At 35.3% G+C, this 21449-nt stretch overlaps 1 protein-coding gene across 1 annotated transcript; it reads right to left on the bottom strand.

Annotated features, from left to right (window-relative positions):
- Positions 1 to 386: 386 nt before the first annotated feature.
- Positions 387 to 1651, bottom strand: LOC143551733 (transcription factor MYB41-like). The gene is made up of 3 exons (XM_077042107.1): positions 1517 to 1651; positions 1288 to 1417; positions 387 to 888 (listed from the first exon to the last, which is right to left on the bottom strand). Exons 1-3 carry the CDS (start codon positions 1647 to 1649, stop codon positions 387 to 389), a joined length of 765 nt encoding a protein of 254 aa, XP_076898222.1. The 5' UTR covers positions 1650 to 1651.
- Between the last annotated feature and the right edge of the window lie 19798 nt (positions 1652 to 21449).

Below are 21449 nucleotides of genomic sequence, written 5' to 3'. Positions count from 1 at the left end.
CCGGTAATCCACATATATACACTCATAATCAATTAAACAATATTCATTTCCACTCCGCAACCACATTAAAACATGTGATGGTAATGAATATATAATGAACGATCAAGTATGGGGTTTACTTTAGTTTCCCATAAATATAGGATATAAGATAAGACTATAAGAGGACGGGGACTTCAATTTAGAAGTAACAATAACAAAATCTAACAATTTTCAAGGTAAAAAAAAATGATGGGGGACTCACATATTGTGAGTGCTCTTGGTGTTATTCACTTATTTTAATTTCGTTTTTTACACCACATAAGAATTTATATATTTTATTCTGGTCGGACAAAATTACATAACTTGACTTATGAACTGGTTCTAAGTAGATTACAAAAATATAAATCTTAAGTTGACCATAACTGCACGTCATCAATAAAATAATCTTGAGAAGAAGCCTGGAACATGAGACCACCGGCTAAGCCCAGAGATGCGAGCATGTTGTCGCTTGATGACATGATGCAACCGTCCTCTGGTAAAAATGGATCAATCCATAAATTTCCAGATGCATCAGATATTTGTGGTGTAACATCACTAGGATCAACTGCATAGTCTGAAACACTCAATGAACATGGTGAGGATTCACTTATTGAAGAAGATGGCGTCATATCAGATGATAACACTGCCAATAATATTTCAACTTCTTCGTGTTGAGTTTCTAAGTTGGGATTCTCTAATGGACATAGTTTAGGGTTAACATCAATGGGTTGATCAAGCCTTCCGGAATATTGGTCATTCTTTACCACACGAGTCGGATCTTTCCTAAACCGGTGTTTTAAATGTGTGTGCCAGTGATTCTTTATTTCGTTGTCGCTTCTTCCCGGCAATAGTGCAGCCATCTTTGACCATCTATGAACATAACAGTAGAACTTAATTTAGAAAACAGATCATATATCATTACATAGAGGGGCCATCTATGCATACATCGTCCAACATATAACCTTATATTATTTCAAACGGCCATCTAGATAAAGGTCAGAAGGCATTTTGATCAGAAGCTTTAAAAGTTTAATTGTCTATGGTTAGAACGACTATGAGGACATCGGCTAAATGGCCGTTCCAACCAATATTTACAAAGTTTGTCCCTCGATGTCAGAACAGTCGTCCAAATATCGCTCAAACGTCGTTTTGATCAACAATTTTCAAAAAATGACTTTTTTTACTCAAAAAGGTTGTCCCTCAACAGTGTGAAATCAGATGGGGTGATGTACATGGCCCTTAAGATAATTTGTACTTTGGAGTACTTACTTATTGCCAAGCTTGTTATGCACACCAACAATTACATCTTCTTCTTCTGTTGTAAAGTTCCCATGTTTAACATTTGGGCGCAAATAATTCATCCACCGTAGCCTACAACTTTTTCCGCATCTAGACAATCCTAAATAAGAGAAATAAACCAAAGAATAACATGTAAGCAATGTGTAAATCAGGTTGAAATTGCCATATACATAACTAGGGTAGTATTATATATATATACCAGCAAACTTGGGAAGTTCTCGCCAGTTAGGGTGACCGTATTTCTCAATATAGGCTCTTAACTTATTGTCTTCATCTTCACTCCATGCACCTTTCTTAATTCCATTTTTGTCAAAACATGGTGCCCTCACCATCTTCGATTCTGTAAATCTTGTTCTGTGGCCAAAGAAGACCTTTTTAGTTTCTGGATCTAAAAGTAACCACACACACATATATATACATATATATATATACAATACACAAACCAAAACGTGTTCTGAAAAGATATCAATATAAAAAGGGGACCATAAGAAATTGTTTAACTTTTGTCTGACTTAAATAATTGATCAAGGAATCACCCAAAGTATGCTCCTTGCAGATCTTTAATAAAGCATAATTTAGAGTTGAATCCCAGATATATACAGGGGCGGATCTATAGTGTAAACGGGTGGTTCCGAGGAACCACCCGAGTTTTAAAATAATAGTGTATTTATATATAGAAAATAATAAAGGAACCACCTTATAAATTAGAAAGGAACCACCTTACAAACATTTGAAGCCTTTGTCTAGCTGGAAACCTATTGGTTTTGTAACCCGGAGGTCACAGGTTCAATTCTGGTTTTTGAAACATTTTTTTTTACTTAGTTAGGGTTTTATAATAAACACAACCAGTGACCAGTCCACAAAACACCACACAGCGCCTCCCCAGTCTCGTCGTTTAACCGCCGCAGATCTTCTCCGTGATTCCAATTTATCAAACTATTACTTCTCAAAGCCACCACCATCAGATGACTTCGAAGCTGACTTCCAGGGATTCAAAGACCGAATTCAGGATAACAATAAGCCTAAGCCTTTTGTTTTCTCAGCCAACAATAACTCATCTGGTAATTCACTTTTTTTTCATTAATAGTTTAAGGAATTTGTTATAGGTAAATTACAAGTCGTGAACTTGAAGCTTCTAGATCTGACTTATCAAACTAGATTGATGACATAGAAACTAGTCTGTTCTTTCTTGTTATGAATTGCGTATTCGTAATAATATATATATATATATATATATATATATATATTGAAATTTAAAGCTTTTTGAATACCAAAACTAAGTCATTTGAAAATTAATTGATCTTTAAGTTGTTTATTTGTCCCCAGCCCCTGACCCTCTTCAGCCCCTGACTGCCGGCAGCCTCACTCCGTCAGCCACTCGTCCTCGTCACTCCGACCATCGTGGAACGTCGGCAACCTCACTCTGTCAGCCACTCAGCCGTCCCGTCCTCTTGCCACTGCCTACTCTTACTCGAATCCTCTAATCCTCCCACTTTGAAGGTAAGTTTACATTCATAATCCATTGTTAAATGTTAATTGTTCTTGACTTCTTGTAAAATATTAATTGCTCTTGATTGTTAAGTTATTTGTTAAATTTAGTTTTAGTTTCTTAGATTGTTGGTTTAATTTGTTAGTTTTTAATTTCTAATGACGGTGTCTCTTTTATTATTTTATCGTATTTTTATTATGTAATGAACTTTCTCGAACCATCGAACCGACCCGAACCTTAAACCGACCCGGATTTTTTTATACCCGACTCCATGAAATAGAAACGTCTAAAAGTAGTGCATCACCCGGAAAAAAATCCTGAATCCGCCACTGGATATATATACATATATTATATGTGTGTTATTGTTTGTATGTATTTAGTCTTCACTCATAACTCACAAAAGTCTAGTCTGCGTTGTCACACTAGGTGAAAGTCATAACTTTGGCAACCCGCGTATTACCATCCCTACAGGTAGACTTTTTTTCAATTCAAATATTCAATGCCTTGGAACATAAAATATTACTTTAATGATTCAAAGTACAAGACCTATGCGGTTAGCATACAAATATCACAACACATATTTTATGTATAAAATATGTCCTACTTGCGATGCGCGTATATAATGTATATATGTGTGAAACCTCAGGTGGGCAAAAGTGAAATTGCACTGATTTTGGCGTTATTTACTAATCTCGTGAAAATAACGTTAAAATTGGAGGAAGGTTAATCAGGCATCATGTGGTGGTGTTGATAGCCGAAAGACAAGGGTACACGCACCAATTGGCTGGTGTCCCGGTGTTTGAGTGTTATGTGCCTTATGTCCAAGGCTTGATGCAAAACTACTATCGAGCCGGGGGTCTCACCTGAAGCACCCTCTCTATTCCTACGGGGTAGAGGTAAGGCTGTCTACATCTTACTCTCCTCATACCCTACCATAGCTTTGCTATTTATGGGATTTACTGAGTACGATGATGATAATGATATTTTACGTGTAAAAATGGGCTCTTGACCTAAACCTTGACATCTTATAGTTTGAAAATGACAAATATGATTCCTATAGTTTTAAATTTGGATCACCACCTTAAACATTAAAGTTCTTGCATTTTAGTGATTTTACTGGATTTTATAATTTTGAAACCAAATTAATTGTGTTTTGAACGCTCATAATCACCATTGTAGTGTTCTTAATTTTTTTGATGTGATTGGTTCATCTGCTTCCCATTATTCCTTGAATATTTAAGATTGTTTTCTGATCTTTATAGTCCAAAGAGTATAATTTATAAAAGTTTAAAATTGGACATTGAAAATTTGTCGTGGGACTTCCTTTTTTAAGTTGTGTGACTTCAATATTCTTGGGTAAATTATCTACTATTGATTGTGACCTTTCTCTCATTTTTTATGAATCCGATTATCCAATAGCTTAGGTCATATGAATCATGCCCTTCTATTATTGATCGAATTCTTTTTAGATCGAAGTACTAACCAGTTGTTATCCTTCTCTGATTTATGTCCCCCTAATCGAATGATTTTCTTGTTTAGTTTTCCTCCATCTAGTTATACACCACATGATGTTGTTCGTCTGAATGTTCAGTTTGTGGTTTCAAATTTCAAACTTCAGATTCAAAAAATCAAACATCGATTCTTAGATTCTTGGGTCTTTTCTTGTTCTTCAGTTTTATTACTTTGATCCCACTGGTTGCAAACTGATCATTTCATTTTCAGTAGTTTTCACTAACTTGGAACCGAACACTCCTTCAAAGAACAAAATACTAAATAGCAGAGTCAATCGTTTAAAAGTGAAGAATTGGACAATTTGAACAATTCTGCAAAAACAATTTTCGCAGCGAATTGCCTGTGTTACTATCATGCTGAAATTATTATGCAATGAACTTTGATTTTTTGTCGCCTCTGTAACCAGTTTCAACTATGTCAATGATATGTTGTTCTTCAATTTTTATTGTTACAAATTCGATTTGTCATCGCAACTAAACGATTTGTTGATTTCTTGATGATAACGGGCACTAATTTTCGTTCAGACAATTCGTACTTGATTCAATTTCTAAGCATCAATGATGATGCCTCGTTCCAAGGATTAATTCGAATCAATATTCAAAATTTAAGTTTCGGCACAATCATTCTGCAGTGAATTCTGACGTTTCTGATCACAAAATTCGTTATTCAAAGCCTGGATATTTTACCTTCAAACCCAAAAAAAAAATGCACCCCGTGATCAAACTGAAACCCGACAAAAAACTAATCGAACCCTTATGCTTTGCCCATTGATAATCTCCCTTTAATCGATCGAACAAGTCCACTCGGTTTGATTTCCTCCCTTGATCAATTGCTCTTGATGTAACCCTCTGATACCAAATGCTGGAATGAAGATGCAAAATTTGGTTGAACAAGAACACAGAATTAGCACATAATCGTTATTTGCATGTATCACTTTTTTCAACATGTATGTGATGTGGTTCTAACCGATAATCGATTGGCCAAAGAAGATTAGAAGGAAACCAGATTAGAATGCTAGAAAGATGATCAGATAATTTTCATATTTTAATTCCTAATTCATATGAAAATTACATAGCATTTTATAGACATACAAAGAAACTAACAAATTATCCACTAAGCCATTATACAACCCATGATCTCCTAAACATAATAAACAAACTACTAAGTTAACTAACAACTAAATTAGTGGAAGATTAAACGTGGGAGGGAACATATCAGTGTGTGCATCAACCTAACGTATACATTATGAATCGCAGCTTCTCAACTATCACAATGTTTGGCAAAACCGCCGATTGACCTAATGACAATTTAGTCCCTTTCTAATATATAATATTAAACTTTGATCCTAACATATAGATATAGTTTGTATTAATGACACTTAAACCCGAATACTAATAATTTAATTTAAACTTTTGGAAAAACAAGCTACTCTATTGATAATTTCACAAAATAATCCAATTACAACAGACGGGTATGTAAACGGGTAACAAGTTACGTCGTAGCCACATTTTGAATGGCAAACATGACTCGGGGAAGTCCACACTTAAATCGAGTGAGCATGTCTTGACTTGATCAAATTAAAGGACTTTTTGTCGACTCGTATCATGTAATTACCTTTGTTCCCAATAAAATAAATAAAGGTTGTTTACTAATCACTACCCAACAAAAGTAGCCATAATGAAGGTTTAGTACGTAGTTGGTATAATGTTTATGGTCAGAAAGTCAACAAAACTTAAAGTGATTTATTAATACTTTATATATATAAATAAACACCTACGATTGATGATTATAACCTTTAGAAGTATAGAGAAAACTATTTATAAATAAACCAAATTCGATTTTATTAATCTTACCTTTTTGTCATTGACCGACAATAACTCCAACTGAGAATATTCCTGTTTGAAGTCTTACATTTAAAAAAATCTCATTGGATTTCCTTTAAAAAAAACTTAACGGCGTTAAGTTTTAGCCGAATTTTATATTGATGTTTTAGAGTTTTTGATTGAAAGAAAAATACGAGTCAATTGATGTAAAGCATACCGTGAAACAATGCTCCACTGAGAAAAAAAAATCAATTTTCATCAATCAGTATCATCCTCTGATCAAAAGCTCTAAAACATAAGTCTGAAATTCATATAAAACTTAACACCGTTAAATTTTTCTGAACAGATGTCCAATAAAAAAAAGATTTACAGGTAAGACCTCTAGCAAGAATATTCTCTCATTTGAGATTTTTATTTAACAAAAAAACTAAGATTAATAAACTCCAGTTTGTCTATAAATAACTAATTTATAATTGATAATCATAGCCTATATATAAAATAATTAAATTTGGCTGTATTACGTATAAACCATGCACATTTAGGTGCACTGTTATTTATAATTAATTTGACATAGAGGTGATTTTACAAAATAAATAAATAAATATATGATTCATACATAACATTTAATTTTTTATCCTTTACTTGTGGACCGGTGGTATGACGTTTGGATTTTTCAATGAAGACTCAAGTTTGATTTTCATTTGTGTCGCTTTGGATAGATATTGGCAACGAAGTATTTAAGTTAATCCTTGTGTAAAGGTTGTCCGTTTGAACTCCGAAACCCACCCCGGTTTTCGTACCCCGTGTTTTCGTACCTTGTGTTTTACGCCAGAGAGTTATGCTCTTGTGGTGACATAACAACTGTCAAGTGGCAACCAGTAATATGATTTCTTGAGAAAACGCCCAAACCAAACTCTAAAACCAGCGTGCACCCGGTTAAGACAACATAATCTGGCTAAAGGCAACGAGCTCTCCGAATTTAAATAGTGTGATATGGTAGTATAAATACAAGAAACTTTCTTTATAAAAGAAAATAACTTCTAATTTTGAAATTTTGTAAACAATATAAAAGGACAAAAAAAAGGTAATCCGGACTTAGGAGGAATCTTATGAAGTCAATAGTCAACACAATGTTACATCAACCACACCTATGTTTGCTGATGTCATGGATAATTCTGGCGTTAGCGTCATATTTAAAAGGTGCAAATGGACGCGTCTTCCGGATCTTGTTTGTTCTTCGTTGCTTCGTCCGTTCTTCGTCTTCATGGTCACTTATGATCGGGTTCTTCAAATATACATGTATTGTTATCTTTTAGAGTTAATTGCAAATGAAAAACGGATATGCATACAAAAACAGACACGTTCTTTTCGGGGGTAAAAAAATTTATGTTGAGACTTTGAAAACCACGTAAATCATTTGTACATTGTGAATGATTGATTTAATCAGATAATGGAGTAGGTGAGTACGTAACCATCGTCCGTATAACACTTAAAACAAGATATATAAGTGCATCATGTAGTTCTTAATATATTTGGGGAGGTTCTGAAATGAACGCTCCGAGTGTCGGCTATTGGGGAAGTAGACTCAAGCTAGGACACTAGACTCTCACTTGGATAGATCCTTCATTTTAGACTAAAGTTAGACAAAAAAAAATATTAAATGATAAAAACCTCCTTTAAGTTACTTGAAAAACAAACATATTCGTAATTAGTTGTTATGCATTATAACAATAAATTTAAAAAAACACCACAAATTCTTGTTTCGTCTTGGACCTCCAAAAGAGTTAAACGCTCTTTTATATCAATATAGCTGAAACTAAAAGGGAAAATGATATATTTTGTTTCCATGTACGGAAAAAATAATTTAGTTTATTAAGGGGTTGTTTGTTAAGATTACGTTAAGAGGCTGCCACTAAATTATTGAGAGGTAGAGCGTCCTTGTTTTATTAAAAATGCAACTCTTAACGGTTCATAAAGTATTTTAATCATTAAGTTTTAAAAACATGCTAAATGATTCAAAGACTAACTCTTAATCATTCAGATATTTTAATAATTAAGTACATAACTGTCAAATAACACTTCAAATAACCCTTAACTTGTTTAGCGGGCAGTTTATCATATCGAAATTATGTTCAAAACTTCATAACGTTAAAACCAAAAATTTTAATTTAAGAAATGTTAAAAAGTATATGCACGTGTAATCTTTCAAATGCAACCTTTACAAAATAACGTTCAAGGAAGTTTTAAAGTCAAATCTTACGTGTTATATTCCCATGACTTCACTCATTAAAATAGTCCGTCTGAACACATCTTTTTGTGTTCATACTTCATATTATTATTACTATAATTCCGAGTGTTCGGTATTACATTGTATCATATATGCTGTTTTTTTTTATCTGTTTAAATAATGATTCGCTTAATAGATAATGATATTAATATATACGAAAAGACATAAAACTATTATTGCACATGATTTTGGTTAAAAAAAAAAGAAAAAAAAGGCATTGTTGGTGTTTGATTTTGTTTTAAAAATGATTATGTAAGGGATTTTGCAAATTATTGTGTGTGGTTGTGAGTGATTATGGGTGCAAATTATAAGATAGAGAACGAAAAGATTGTGAGTTTTTTATAAATCTAGGAAAACTTTTTTTGCCCCTGTTTATCTTAAATATATATAAACGAAACCTTCTTAAATTCTCTCAAGTCATCAGATTGTTTTATTTGTAAATAAAAGTTTCTCATACATTTGACCCGAATACACGGGTATGGGTCTCACCAAACACAAATAGCCCTTAAACGGGGTTATAACATCTCATTATATTTAAAATTAATCTCATCAAATATTTGATATGAAAATCTTATAAAATAGGGATATACTAAAAATATATTAATATCCGATTATTTAAAGGTTATTATATATAATTAAGAAACAATTTTATAGTAAAAAAAAGCGTGTCATGGGTCTCACCAAACCCAAATAGCTTTTAAAACGGGTTATAACATTTTATTTATTTGTGAAACCCTTTCATTATCAAATCCTAATTATATTATTAACTTCCTTACAATAAATAAAATTAAAATAATAAAAAATATATAAATATTAGAAACGAATAATGCAAAACAACCCCGTAATACGGTGGATAAAAGCTAGTTTTGTTAATATTTGTTAATATTAGTTGTGAGTAGAGAAGAAGGAAATTGTAAGAGTTAATTACACAGATGCTCCATATGATTTGCATGAATTTCACATATGTTCCCTAACTTTAAAAAACTACATGCATGCTCCCTGAAACTTTAATATCGTAACACTATGCTCTCTAGCGTGGATGACCGTTAGTTATCTGTATACCCTCTATTATAAAAATAAATTAATATTAAAAACATAATAACCTAAAATAAATATATTAAAAGATTGACCCCACTTTTTATATCTCTGTCTCCCTCACTAATACATGACATAACCATACCGCCGGTTGAATTAATGGTCGTCGCACGCATCCACCAGTATGCTCCGACTTCATACCATTGGCCACTACCAAACCGTTTGTTGAAATTCCCACGCTACACCTCCACTCACACAATGTCGCTCAAACATCCGCTACAAGAACCACACAACGACTGCCATGGCTAGTCGACTGATTGATCGATCTATTCAGTGGCGGTTTACGACGAGGATGACGGGAACACCACCCTATTACAAATCTAATTTGGGCTTGATTGGATAATGTGATTGGCTGATTTAAGTCCAAATAGTTCTAAAAATTGGGTTCGATTTATAGGGTTTGAAATTGAGTTTAAATTTGAGATGTCACACCCGGCCACAGGGGCCTGAACGTATGACCAATAGTTGGTATCGTGTTTTGAAAATATATCATAGTTTATTTGGTTGCAGCGGAAATTTTCTTTTGATAACAAATTTCTTTATACAAATAGGGATTTTAATACCCCTGACAGTAGAAAACTTTGGTTTGTCATAATCTTGTTCTACAAGGAGTTTAACAAAAATGAGCCCTCATATTCTTCTATATCTCCAATAAGCTGCCTCCTCGTTACTCTATTTGTACTGTCACTTATTATTGATTACCTGAAAATGTTAAAATAATACGTCAGTTAAAAGCTGGTGAATAACATTAACAGACACAAAGTATTTTATGCTCGCAAGAATATAAAACTCATTCAATCGTAATTTGTATTAGTATATCTACACACTAAGCGGGACTTTTTTCACCCGAGTGTACAACCACGAAGCACACTAGTCTTTTTACTTAAGTTTAACCGTAGTTTTACATATGCCTACAACTGAGTCTCTTTACTAGCCATGCCACGGCCTTTCGTTCGTAACACGCGCATAGCTGGATCCAACTATATGTGCGCTTATGTCCTGAATTCTATTTTAGTATATTACCTTTACGCATCAAATGTTTTGAAAACCATTCAAGCCTTGTGTTCGATTTTTAAATCATATATTAAATGCTAAACGCCTTCGCGTTAGTTTTAGAGTCAATGTATTCACCTTTCTTCTTGGTCAGTGATTTGATTATGATAACCTCTCGGGTTTCTGATGCTTTAACCTATCATAAATAAGTTTGTGTAAATATCAGGATTTTCTAATGATCCAGCTATAGACCATACTGGCCTGGTTTTATCATTTCATATCTCGTTAAAACATTTAACTGTAATGCATAGGTTTAAAATCTGATTTTCATTAAAATAATAATGTTTGGTTTGATATGGACCACCTAATAATGAGACGGCCCGTCTCATACTATAGTTTACACTCGTCTCAAGACTTTGTGACGGCATGTCACATACTTTTGTGGCGGACCGTCAAATGATGAGACGGTCCGTCTCATTAGTCTGTTTGGCCCGTTAAGGCTAAAATCATTTTAAACTCATTTCCAAAAACTGTTTATACGTTCTATAATCATATATATATATACACACAAACTTAAAATACTTAGTATGATTGATGTAAATCATTCTCACAGAGGTTTGATTGATAATAGTTTGGATACTAATTATACAAAATAACAAACTTAAACGAGTGCCAGAAACACTATACCTTGCTTACAAGCTATAACAGAACCTAGTGATGATTTATGAATGCTTCTAACACCACTTATTGCTTGATCAGAACCTCCTGTTGCTTATAACACCTTAACTAGCTTGAACTTATTAAACCACCAAGAACACATTCTTACACTTGATTTTCGAGTGTGGTATGATTATGGAATATTTGGTGCATGTTATGGTCGTCTAGAGGTGTGTTTTAATAGGCTTAGACGAGATGGTGAGTCATAAATCACGTTCCAACACTTAAGGGTCGAGTTTTGACACCTCTGCTGACAGGGGTGGTTAGACGGACCGTCTAAGAATGAGACGGCCCGTCTCATCAGGCTGTCACAAAATTGTAGGCGGATAAGACACCCCGTCACAAATTATAACTTAATACCCATGTTTTCTTTGAGACGGACCTTCTAATAATGAGATAGTCCGTCTCATCTGAAATTTGAAAAATTACAAATTAGATCCTGAACTTTATGTTATTTATTACTTTTTAGCTCTTTAACTTCTAAAGTTGGCAAAAAAAATGGCACAAGAGTTTTAGGGTTGTTACATTAGAATCTAGTTTTTTTTGTAGGTTTGAAGCTACACTGATTTAGGAAATACTAAACTTCTCAGATCATCTCTGTTTTAAGATTGGTTAGATGCATTGGTTTTGCGGTGGACGACAATCAATTATGCTTCTTTTTTCATTTTTTTAACCTTTTCTAGGTTAGATGCATCTGGGTTTGTTTGGTTTGGTAGCGGGGCAATGAATCTTCGACGACTTTTTGACTTGTTTCAGGTTTCGGTGGTTTATGTGGCGGTTGGACTAGGAGGATGAAGATGTTGGGGATGGTACGGGGGTCATGTTTGGGTGACCAGTCAAATTAATGAGAGATATTTTGGTGCTTTTTTATGCAATGTATTTTAGTAATATCACACATAGTAAACTAGAAAAACTAACTACCATCCAAGCTAGGGAGCACGACTATCACCATGTGATGTATATAAATTTATATCTTTTCAGCACTAAAAAATCTTCAAATAGGTATAATAGCAACAATTATATTAGAATAAACAACCACTAATGTTTATAATTTCTATCTCTAGGTAAATATAGCCCTTGATTGCCTTGGATGACTTGTGGAGACTGCGGAAGCGAAAGTGTAGGAGGATCTAAGTCGTAAATCGTTTTTGTTTGAGTAAGTATGCAAGCTACCCCCAAAGTATAAAAGAGAAAACAGGGATGGAATTACTCACTGGATAAAGTGACGTTGATGAACAAAAGCTTAAATAAATCCGCAAGTAAACGAGCCCGACGATTAGGTTTAACGTGCGCGTCATATACTGAAAAACGTTGAGTTAATATTGAGTCTTGAAGATGGAATATAAATGGTATAATAGTTCTTAAAAACAAGACTTTGGTTTTTGGGATTTTAAGTTATATTTTACAAAATGTGGTTAAATAAAGCAAGGATAAAATGGAATGAGATTCACATGAAACCGGATCTTTGATGTTTAGTTTTACTCAACCTTTGCTAAGTTTTACATAGGGGAGTTGGTTTACTGCAAGTGTGCACGACCCCGCTAACGAAAGCATCAAGATCTAAATCTTAACGGTTTGTTCAGCTTAGTCGGTTCGAGACTTGATAAAGTACCAGATCTAAATCCAACTTACCATAATATTAAAATATGTGAATTACTTCATTAAAATCAGTAACTTAAACAAGTTTGAGAATTTTTATCAATTAAAGTCCCAAACTCGGGTTTAAGCGAGTGTTTGGTGTAAATCAGCCTGATCTTGGTGTAAGACCAAGTTTGGTTCTAGCATATCATAATTGGTTCAAGCCAAGATTTATTCGATGGTTTGAATGGTGACTAGCTTGTTAAAATGAGAAGTTCGATTTTACTCGGTTTTTATCTGAAACTTGGCTCGAGCCAAGATTTGTTCTAAGACTTCCATATCAACCATACAATAACTAAAATACAAAGAAAAACTCAGATCTAAAGTGTTTCATGCAATTTGGTTACTCAAACGTTAATTAAAGTGCTCAAACGGGTGTTCGGTTTTGGTTTGGTCCTTGACTCGATATAAGACCGAGGATGGTTACCACATGTTCAAAACTATCTAACTAAAATAAAGTAAATTTTCATATCCAAACTCAAATAGAAGGTTAGACAAGTAAACTTTCCCGAAAATGACCAAACGGGCCTAAAATGCATAAATATGTGTTTGAATGTCCAAAAACCTTTAACAAAGATGAAAATGATTTTCTTGATATAAAATAACTTAGAACAACTGAAAATATCAACAACATTTACCCGACATGGATTGAAATGCAAGATTCGGTTCTATAGACTTTTAAAGTCAAACTTTAGCAAAACTAGCTAGAACAACTTGTAAGTTCAAACAACTTGGGAGAAGAAGGTGAAGATGAGCATGAGTAATGGCTGAGATTGAGGGTCTATTTATGGGAAAGGATTAGGGTTCTAGGCAAGGGAGCACAAATATGTCCTGTGGATAAACCGATGCACTTTGATTCTTTTATTTAAATGGTTTTTGAATTAAATAAATTGTTTCCAGTGATAAAAACATGTTTGGAGGGTTCTTGAATAACTATGGGTTGAGTTTTGGTCGGTTTGGATGGTTAAACACGAGTTCAGGCTCTAAACGAGATTAAACGAACCAAAACTGGTTGTTGACTGACCAGACACGTGGGCCGCGCCACACGGAGGGCTAAGGATTGCCCTACGTGCCGCGCGGGGTGGTGGTCTACGACCAAACTTGATTTTTGGCAGTTTTAGTCCCTATAGTTCGTTTTAGGTCGTTTTGAACATAAAATAAGTGTATTAAATACCGTTAAAGACTTTGGAACGAGACGAAAAGTATGAAACATGATTACAACATAAAGTTCATTATTTTATTAATATCAAAGGATCCGAAAAATAAAACGGGTCGGGTTTACAATACAAATACGAATGCTTTACGAACCGAAAATGACGAATGTCACAGGTTATTTACAAACTTGTCATTGCATGATGGTTTATTGGATTTTAATAATCCCTATTGACTGGCATTTGACGATAATAATCCTATTCATTTTATCATCACGGGCGGTCCCAAATTTAAAAAAGTTGGCCCCCAATGGTCCCAGTTAAATATGACTTAACGACGTTATACCTTTTTCTGAATTTCAAACTAATGTTTTAGGGCTTTTGATCGGAATGAGGATACGAGTCGATTGATGTAAAAATTAGCTCGAAACGGTGATCCAGACGACTTGATTTTTGTAATTGTAAGTTCAAAAATCCGAATTGAAGCATTATTTCGTCGTTTTAGAACACCGTTTCGAACGAAGTTTTACATCAATCGACTCATATCCTCCTTCCGATCAAAAGCCCTAAAACATTAGTTTGAAATTCGGAAAAAAGTATAACGCCGTGAAGTCATTTTTAACGAGGGACCATTGGGGGGCAACTTTTTTAAATTTGGGACCGCCAATGGTGATAAAATGAATAGGGATTATTATCGGCCAATACTAGTCAACAAGGATTATTAAAATCCAATAAACCTTGCGTGATTGATTTTAAAATTGAAATCTACGCTCATAAATTCCGTGTACTTAATGTATGATAAGTCTTTATTGTACATTCAAAGCCGACTCGTGGGGGAGTGAAGTCAAGCCTTTATTTTAGGCCTCCATTCCTAAAGGTAGAGATGGCCAAAAAAACCGGTTGGGGAACCGGTTTACCGGTTTAAACCGGAAACCGGTTTTTACGAAAACCGGTTTTTTAAAAACCGGTTTGACCGATTTACAAACCGCCGGTTCGTCTTTCGGTTACAAGTTCTAGATCCAAAACCGGTTAACGAACCGGTTAATGGAAAAACCGGTTTTTTTTATTAACCGGTTATGGAAAAACCGGTTAACCGGTTTATAAAAAAACCGGTTTTTGACCGTTGTGGAAAAACCGGTTAACCGGTTTCTCCATAACCGGTTAACCGGTTAAAAACCGGTTTTTGAACGTTGTATAACGGCTATATGCCCGTTTTTTTTTTGGACCGTTTTTTTTTTTTTTTACCATTTTACCCCCACAAACATCTATATATAGTTTAGGTTGGGTATTGTTTATATTACACTCGATTATACAACTCCAAACGCTCTAAACGTTTATTTCATACGCGATTATTTTGTTATCTCACGCTCAATTATACCACATTACCACTCCATACGCTCTTATTTCGTAGTCGTTTATTTCATACTCGAGTATACCACTCTTATTTCGTAGTCGATTATCATGGCCTCCCAAAGTGCTGCTTCATCCGTCAACATGGGTGCCTCGAACACGGGAGAAACGGTCGTTCGGGTCATCCCCACGAAACGAAACCATGATGTTTGGCAACATTTCGACCTATGCGAAATGTCTAACGGTAGCCAAAAAGCTCGATGCAAACATTGTTTGAAGTTTTATGGCAAAGATGCAAACTCCACTTTAAAAGCGCATGTACAAAGGCCCTTTTGCAAGGCCTTGAAGGACGAATCGGGAAGTAGTTCGTAGCCGGAGATGACGAATCAAGGAGCGGTGTTTACGTACGACATTGAAGCGGTACGTCAACAGTTTTCAAACTTTGTGATTCAACAAACACTTCCTTTCAACCACTTCGACAACCCTCAATTCACGGAGATGATGCAAAACTATGTTCAACCACGCTACCAACACGTAAGTCGTTCGACCCTTAGAAGAGATTGTCTTAAAGCATGGAAAAACGCTAAATCCGAACTAATTTCATACTTTTCAAACTTACAAACTGGTGTAAACTTAACAACGGATGTGTGGTCGGTACCTCATGGTTCGCCCGACTCATACATTTGTGTGACGGCTCATTGGGTTGACCCCGAGTCGTGGCAAATGATGAAACGAACCGTTGCGTTTCAATTGTTTGATTACCCGCACACGGGTAGAAATATTTTTCAAATCTTGGATAAAGTCATTCGACAATACAAGATTGAACATAAAATCTTTTCAATTTCGTTTGATAACGCGTCCAACAATACGGCCGCGGTTGGCCATTTAAAATTAAAGTATAAACCTATTTGTGATGGAGCGTTTTTTCATAGCCGATGCATTGCACATATTATCAACTTGGCCGTGCAAGATGGGTTAAACGTGATAGAAACGCAAAGAAACAATTTTAAAAGAATGTTACGAGATGTTTTTAGCAACAATAAAACATTTTCAAGATACAAAAAATTTTGTGTAGAAGCTAATTGTCAATGGTTGGGGCCAAATTGGGATTGTCCAACAAGATGGAACTCGACTTGTAATATGTTTGAGAAAGCCATCCAACAAAAAGAATCATTAATTGCGTTTCATCAAATTTTGTCAAGTAGGGGTAAATGTGCACCGTACGATCCTAGAAACTGGTTATTGATTGAGATCGTTACGGAGGTCCTTCAAATTTTTAAATCTTGCACAACTAGTTTATCCGGGGTTTACTATCCAACAAGCCCCATTGCTTTACCAAAAATTGCTGTCATGTGCACAAAGTTGAGTGAACTTCATTGTAGGGGTGCACCTTATTTTGATATGGGTGTAAAAATGAAAGAAAAATTTAGAAAATATTTTCAAGAACTACCCACTGTTTTGACATGTGCTGCTGCGTTAAACCCTTGCATCAATGTTGGTGGTGTTGAAGCTTTAATATAAAAAATTTGTGATGAGCTAGGGTTAAACGACGATCAAAACCCCTATTATAGCCAAACTTTAAAGAATGCTTTCAACACCACCTTGTCAAACATGTATGATGTCTACCTTACAAAATACGGGTCGTCTTCCCAAATTCATGACTCGTTAAGAGCTGTTGCCCAATCCCAATCCCAAACCGACCTTGAAATGGGGATGTACTACATGATTTGGGAAGACGCCGGTAAACGTCAAAAGGTAAACACCCCAAGCAGTGAACTTGGAAGGTATGGTGGTACCAACTTTGTGAAACACATGACTCCGGATGAATTTAGAAGTCTTGATTTGCTGGCTTGGTGGAGAGGTAAGGAGGATGAGTTTCCGATCCTCGCCGCCATGGCCAAAGATTTACTAACGGTCCAAGCTTCCACGGTAGCTTCGGAGTCTGCTTTTTCTGTTTCTGGCAGGGTTATATCGATTAAGAGGACTCGACTCACTGCACCAGCTATAGAGATGTCGATTTGCTACAAGGATTACTTGGACTTTTTAGATAGGGCACAACATCAACGCTCACTCGAGGGGGAAATGGAGTATGAAGCGGGCTTGTATGAAGACGAGGTCAATGAAGGTCACACTCAACCAATGACCGATGAAGAAGCCGCGTACGACGATTACCTAAGAAATAGCTCGGGATCGGGTAGCGAAGAAAATTAGTTAAAGAAACAGCAAACATGGAGGCAAATCATGAGTAAGAAACAGCAAGTTGTTCATGTAATCGTGTCTAAGCATTCTTTTTCCTAATATGTGCTCTTATTTACTTGTTGATTTGGATTTTTCTAATTTAGTTAAAGAAACAGCAAACATGGAGGCAAATCATGAACAAACTGCGATTGGGAACAACAGGAGCATCTGCTAGTTCACGATTTAATGTTTGTATTTTTGAGTTAAATCATGAACAACAGTTCTTGGCAGAGATTTCTTCAGTGTTAATGATTTAATGTTTGTATTTTTGAGTTACGAATATGCGATAACGATTTAATGTTTGTATTTTTAATGTAAAAACTATAAATGAAAGTTATGTGTTTTTAATCTTTGGTTTGTTGAAAACACATTCACCAACACACACTCATACTCATCTTCCAAGCAAAGAACCCTAACAACGAAAGCAAAGAATGGCTTCGGTCAGTCCGTTTTGCCTTGTAGTTACTGTTTTGCCTTGTAGTTACCGGTTTGTTTATACTGTGAAAAAATAATGGTCTTCATTAAGTACAAAATATAAAAAACAAATATTCGTATTTGAAACCGCGAAATTTAAAAAAAAAAAAAAAAAAAAAACCGGTTAACCTAAACACCGGTTATTAAAAAACCGGTTAATAAAAAAACCGGTTTATTAACCGGTTCTAACCGGTTTCTAAACCGGTCCTAACCGGTTAGACCGGTTAGGGTTCGGTTAGGGTTTTGACAGAAAAAAACCGGTTATTAACCGGTCCGGTTATTAACCGGTCCGGTTATTAACCGAACCGGTTTTTTTCCGGGCCAAAAAAAACCGGTCCGGTTAATAACCGAACCGGTTTTTTTAAAAAAACCGGTTTGTGCACCTCTACCTAAAGGGCCTCTCAGTTTTAAATTTCTTTTTCATACATATGTTGATTTGGGCTTTTCATTTAACTTTTCTGGATTTGTTTCTTACAAGAGATGTTGCTTTCATCTTGACAGTAAACAAGTTTTCAATAGATTTTCTCATGAAATAGTTAATCTAATAACATCAGTTGTTGATTTAGTTAGCGCTATTACTAACACTAAATGCTCATAAGATTCTTGGAAACATGAATATGCATTATCATATTCTCATGTGTTAAAATCATAAGTATTTTTTTATTTTTTTTAAAAGGGCCTCTATTTATAATTTCGCATTAAGTTTCTGAAAAAGTTGAGCCGGCCCTGTGTACAATAACTTAACTTACCCCTGTATGTATATATACCCAACATGATCATATAATCAATGGGGATTGATATTACAAGGCTTATAATAATATGAAACCCAATTAGTGTGATTAAACTCAATGGGGGCATGGATCAGCCATAATTAAACTAAATCCAATATAGTGTATCTAGTATAGCTCAAGTAGTTAGAGGTGGACAGAATACTCGGTTTAGGACTTGACTTGGAACTGGTTTCTACCCGTACCCGATCTGGATTTGGGTTTCCCTCTGGGCGCACACCCGACCCAAACCCGCTGGAACCAGTTCCACCTTTACACAGTCAAAACCCGGACCCAACCCTGCCCGCAACCTGAAAAAACCCAAAAAATTTTGGTCAAATACCCGACTATATATACTCGGAACCGGTTCCTACCCGACCCGGTTTTGACTTTTGTTGACCACTGGAACCAGTTCCGGTTCCTAAAACTACCCCGTTTATGCACCTCTAGTTATATCTCACAACACCTCGGCCCACGTACATCATTTAGTTGACCCGACTCATTTAATCCATTTTAGTTTGCCCAGGAGGATAGGCATTATTGGTCCAACTTCAGATCATTAATCCATCACATGCTCAAGCCCATTACACCTTGTGATAGTTGGCCCAATCTTCATTACCATTAGGCTTTAACTAAGCCTAACTAGACTATGTACTGTAGGCCCAACTATGTTAACCGACCCGATAACTAAACCCAATATTCAAGTAAATCTGTTGATGTATTGTTGAACGTACAACATGAACATGTCCCGTCCATGTTCTTTTTTTTTTTTTTTTTTTATTCTTATCCCAAAACACCTTATATAATATATATTATATGTAGTTAGAAAAACATACTCATAAATTTCATTTCTTTCTCTCTATTCTTTTTATTATTAATGGCATCACAAGCTTATCGAATATATTACTATTTGATAGCGGTTCCATACTAAAATTATAATCAAATAAATAACGAAAGTTCTTAGGTTGGCCGTAGTGAGTGCCAAAGCCACATAGGCTAGTTAACGCCTGCCAAACCAAAACCATTCTCACACATGTAGGCGTCAAAATGAAATGAGTCCTCGTAGGCATCATTAGCTAACGAAACAAGGGGCTCAGTGTGTAGGGTCATCTACAAATCCAATCAATCATATAGTGGATGAACAACATGAGATGCCCAACCAATCATATGGTGGATGAACAACATGAGATGCCCTGTGCATGTTCGTTTCGTTTATTAACCTTCAAATTCGTAATTAGTCATTTATTCTTGAGTTATCACAAAACAACCACTCATCCTTTTGAATTATAAAAAACTAGTGTGATACGCAATGGGTTGGTAAAACCCGGGCGATGATAAACGCAAACTTGTCGGTCCCGGGCGTTGAGGCGGTAAGTCGACACATATTCGGTCGGTTTCGGTTAAGTGTGTATAATACCGGAACAAAAAACCAAAAATAAAACAAAAACGTATAAAATTTGAGTTGGATCAATTGAGTGGCGTCAGTCGGTAACACTCGGGTGTTGGGAAGATCCGAGCATTGCCGATCCTGGAAGTTGAGGCGGTTAGTGTACGCAAATTCGGCTGATTTCCGTCATATTGGTTATAATATCGAAATTAAAACAAAATGCAGCGAGTTTACGCGAATTCGTTCGGTTTCCGTTATGTTTGTCACGATACCAGAACTAAAAAACAAAAAAAAAATCCAAGGACAATACGGTGCCGCTAAGTGGCCCAATCGGCACTTAGCGGCACCAAAGTTCCTAATTATTATATATAATAACTAGTAATTGACCCGGCGCAGGACAGCTGTGAACCTATCATGAATGTAGCAGAAATTATGGCTGCTGGGATTATATGTTTCAAATGTTAACATAAAAATAAGGTAGTTAAAATTTACATTGTTATTAAAGACAAAGTGGCCTTGGAACAACAATTTATATTTTTACAACACCTCATTCCCAACAGTTGTAATACCAAAACAACTTCAACTGATTAGGCTGCAAAAAATTTAATGGCTGCTATCGACTATCTGCTATTGTTCTCGTTAAAAGTTCTTGGATGACAAAATTGCAGCAGCTTGTTGGGTGAGTCTTCCTAAATTATAAATGTATAATTTATAATTGTGTAGAAGAAGCATGCGACATAATGTACAATTATAAAGAAGCATGCGACATAATGTACAATTATAAATGTATTAATAAATAAGAGCCATATATAGTTAGATTTTGTGGTCCATATAGTTTATAAATCCGCCAACAGTCAACACATAATGGTTTGACCACATTTTATTTTTGCCAAAGTAATCTATTTAGGAACAACCTTTTTATAGTCAGATAGTGTGGCCATTTTGGTTCTAGTTTGGTTATAATCCACATTTATGTTTTAGGCAAAAAGTTTAAAGAGCTTAGTCTGAGGTGCTTGCTTCTGTCTTGAAAGCTTTATTTTTGCACTAATTACATGAGGTGTAGTACCATGTTGTTCTCACCAGCAATGACATCTTTTATGGCAGCCACACAGTTAACTTGCTTTCGCTGCATTAGAATAGCACTGGCAATGGTGGGTTTTACAGCATCTTATTGCGCTTGTAATTTAAGAAGGTGGGCATATCATGTTCGT

The sequence above is a fragment of the Bidens hawaiensis genome, unplaced genomic scaffold, assembly GCF_021521415.1.
Source record: "Bidens hawaiensis isolate Kalapana, Puna unplaced genomic scaffold, B.hawaiensis_p1.1 tig00016564_1, whole genome shotgun sequence".
Classification (NCBI taxonomy): domain Eukaryota; kingdom Viridiplantae; phylum Streptophyta; class Magnoliopsida; order Asterales; family Asteraceae; genus Bidens; species Bidens hawaiensis.
Note: the sequence above shows the minus strand (reverse complement) of the source record. Positions and strands in the feature narration are given on the sequence as shown.

Excerpts from the sequence above, each read along its gene's own strand:
- LOC143551733 (XM_077042107.1), bottom strand. The coding sequence starts at position 1,649 with ATGGTGAGGGCACCATGTTTTGACAAAAATGGAATTAAGAAAGGTGCA. Across the intron at positions 1,418-1,516 it reads AGAACTTCCCAAGTTTGCTG|GATTGTCTAGATGCGGAAAA; the intron begins GTATATATATAT and ends TCTCTTATTTAG. Across the intron at positions 889-1,287 it reads CATAACAAGCTTGGCAATAA|ATGGTCAAAGATGGCTGCAC; the intron begins GTAAGTACTCCA and ends TTATGTTCATAG.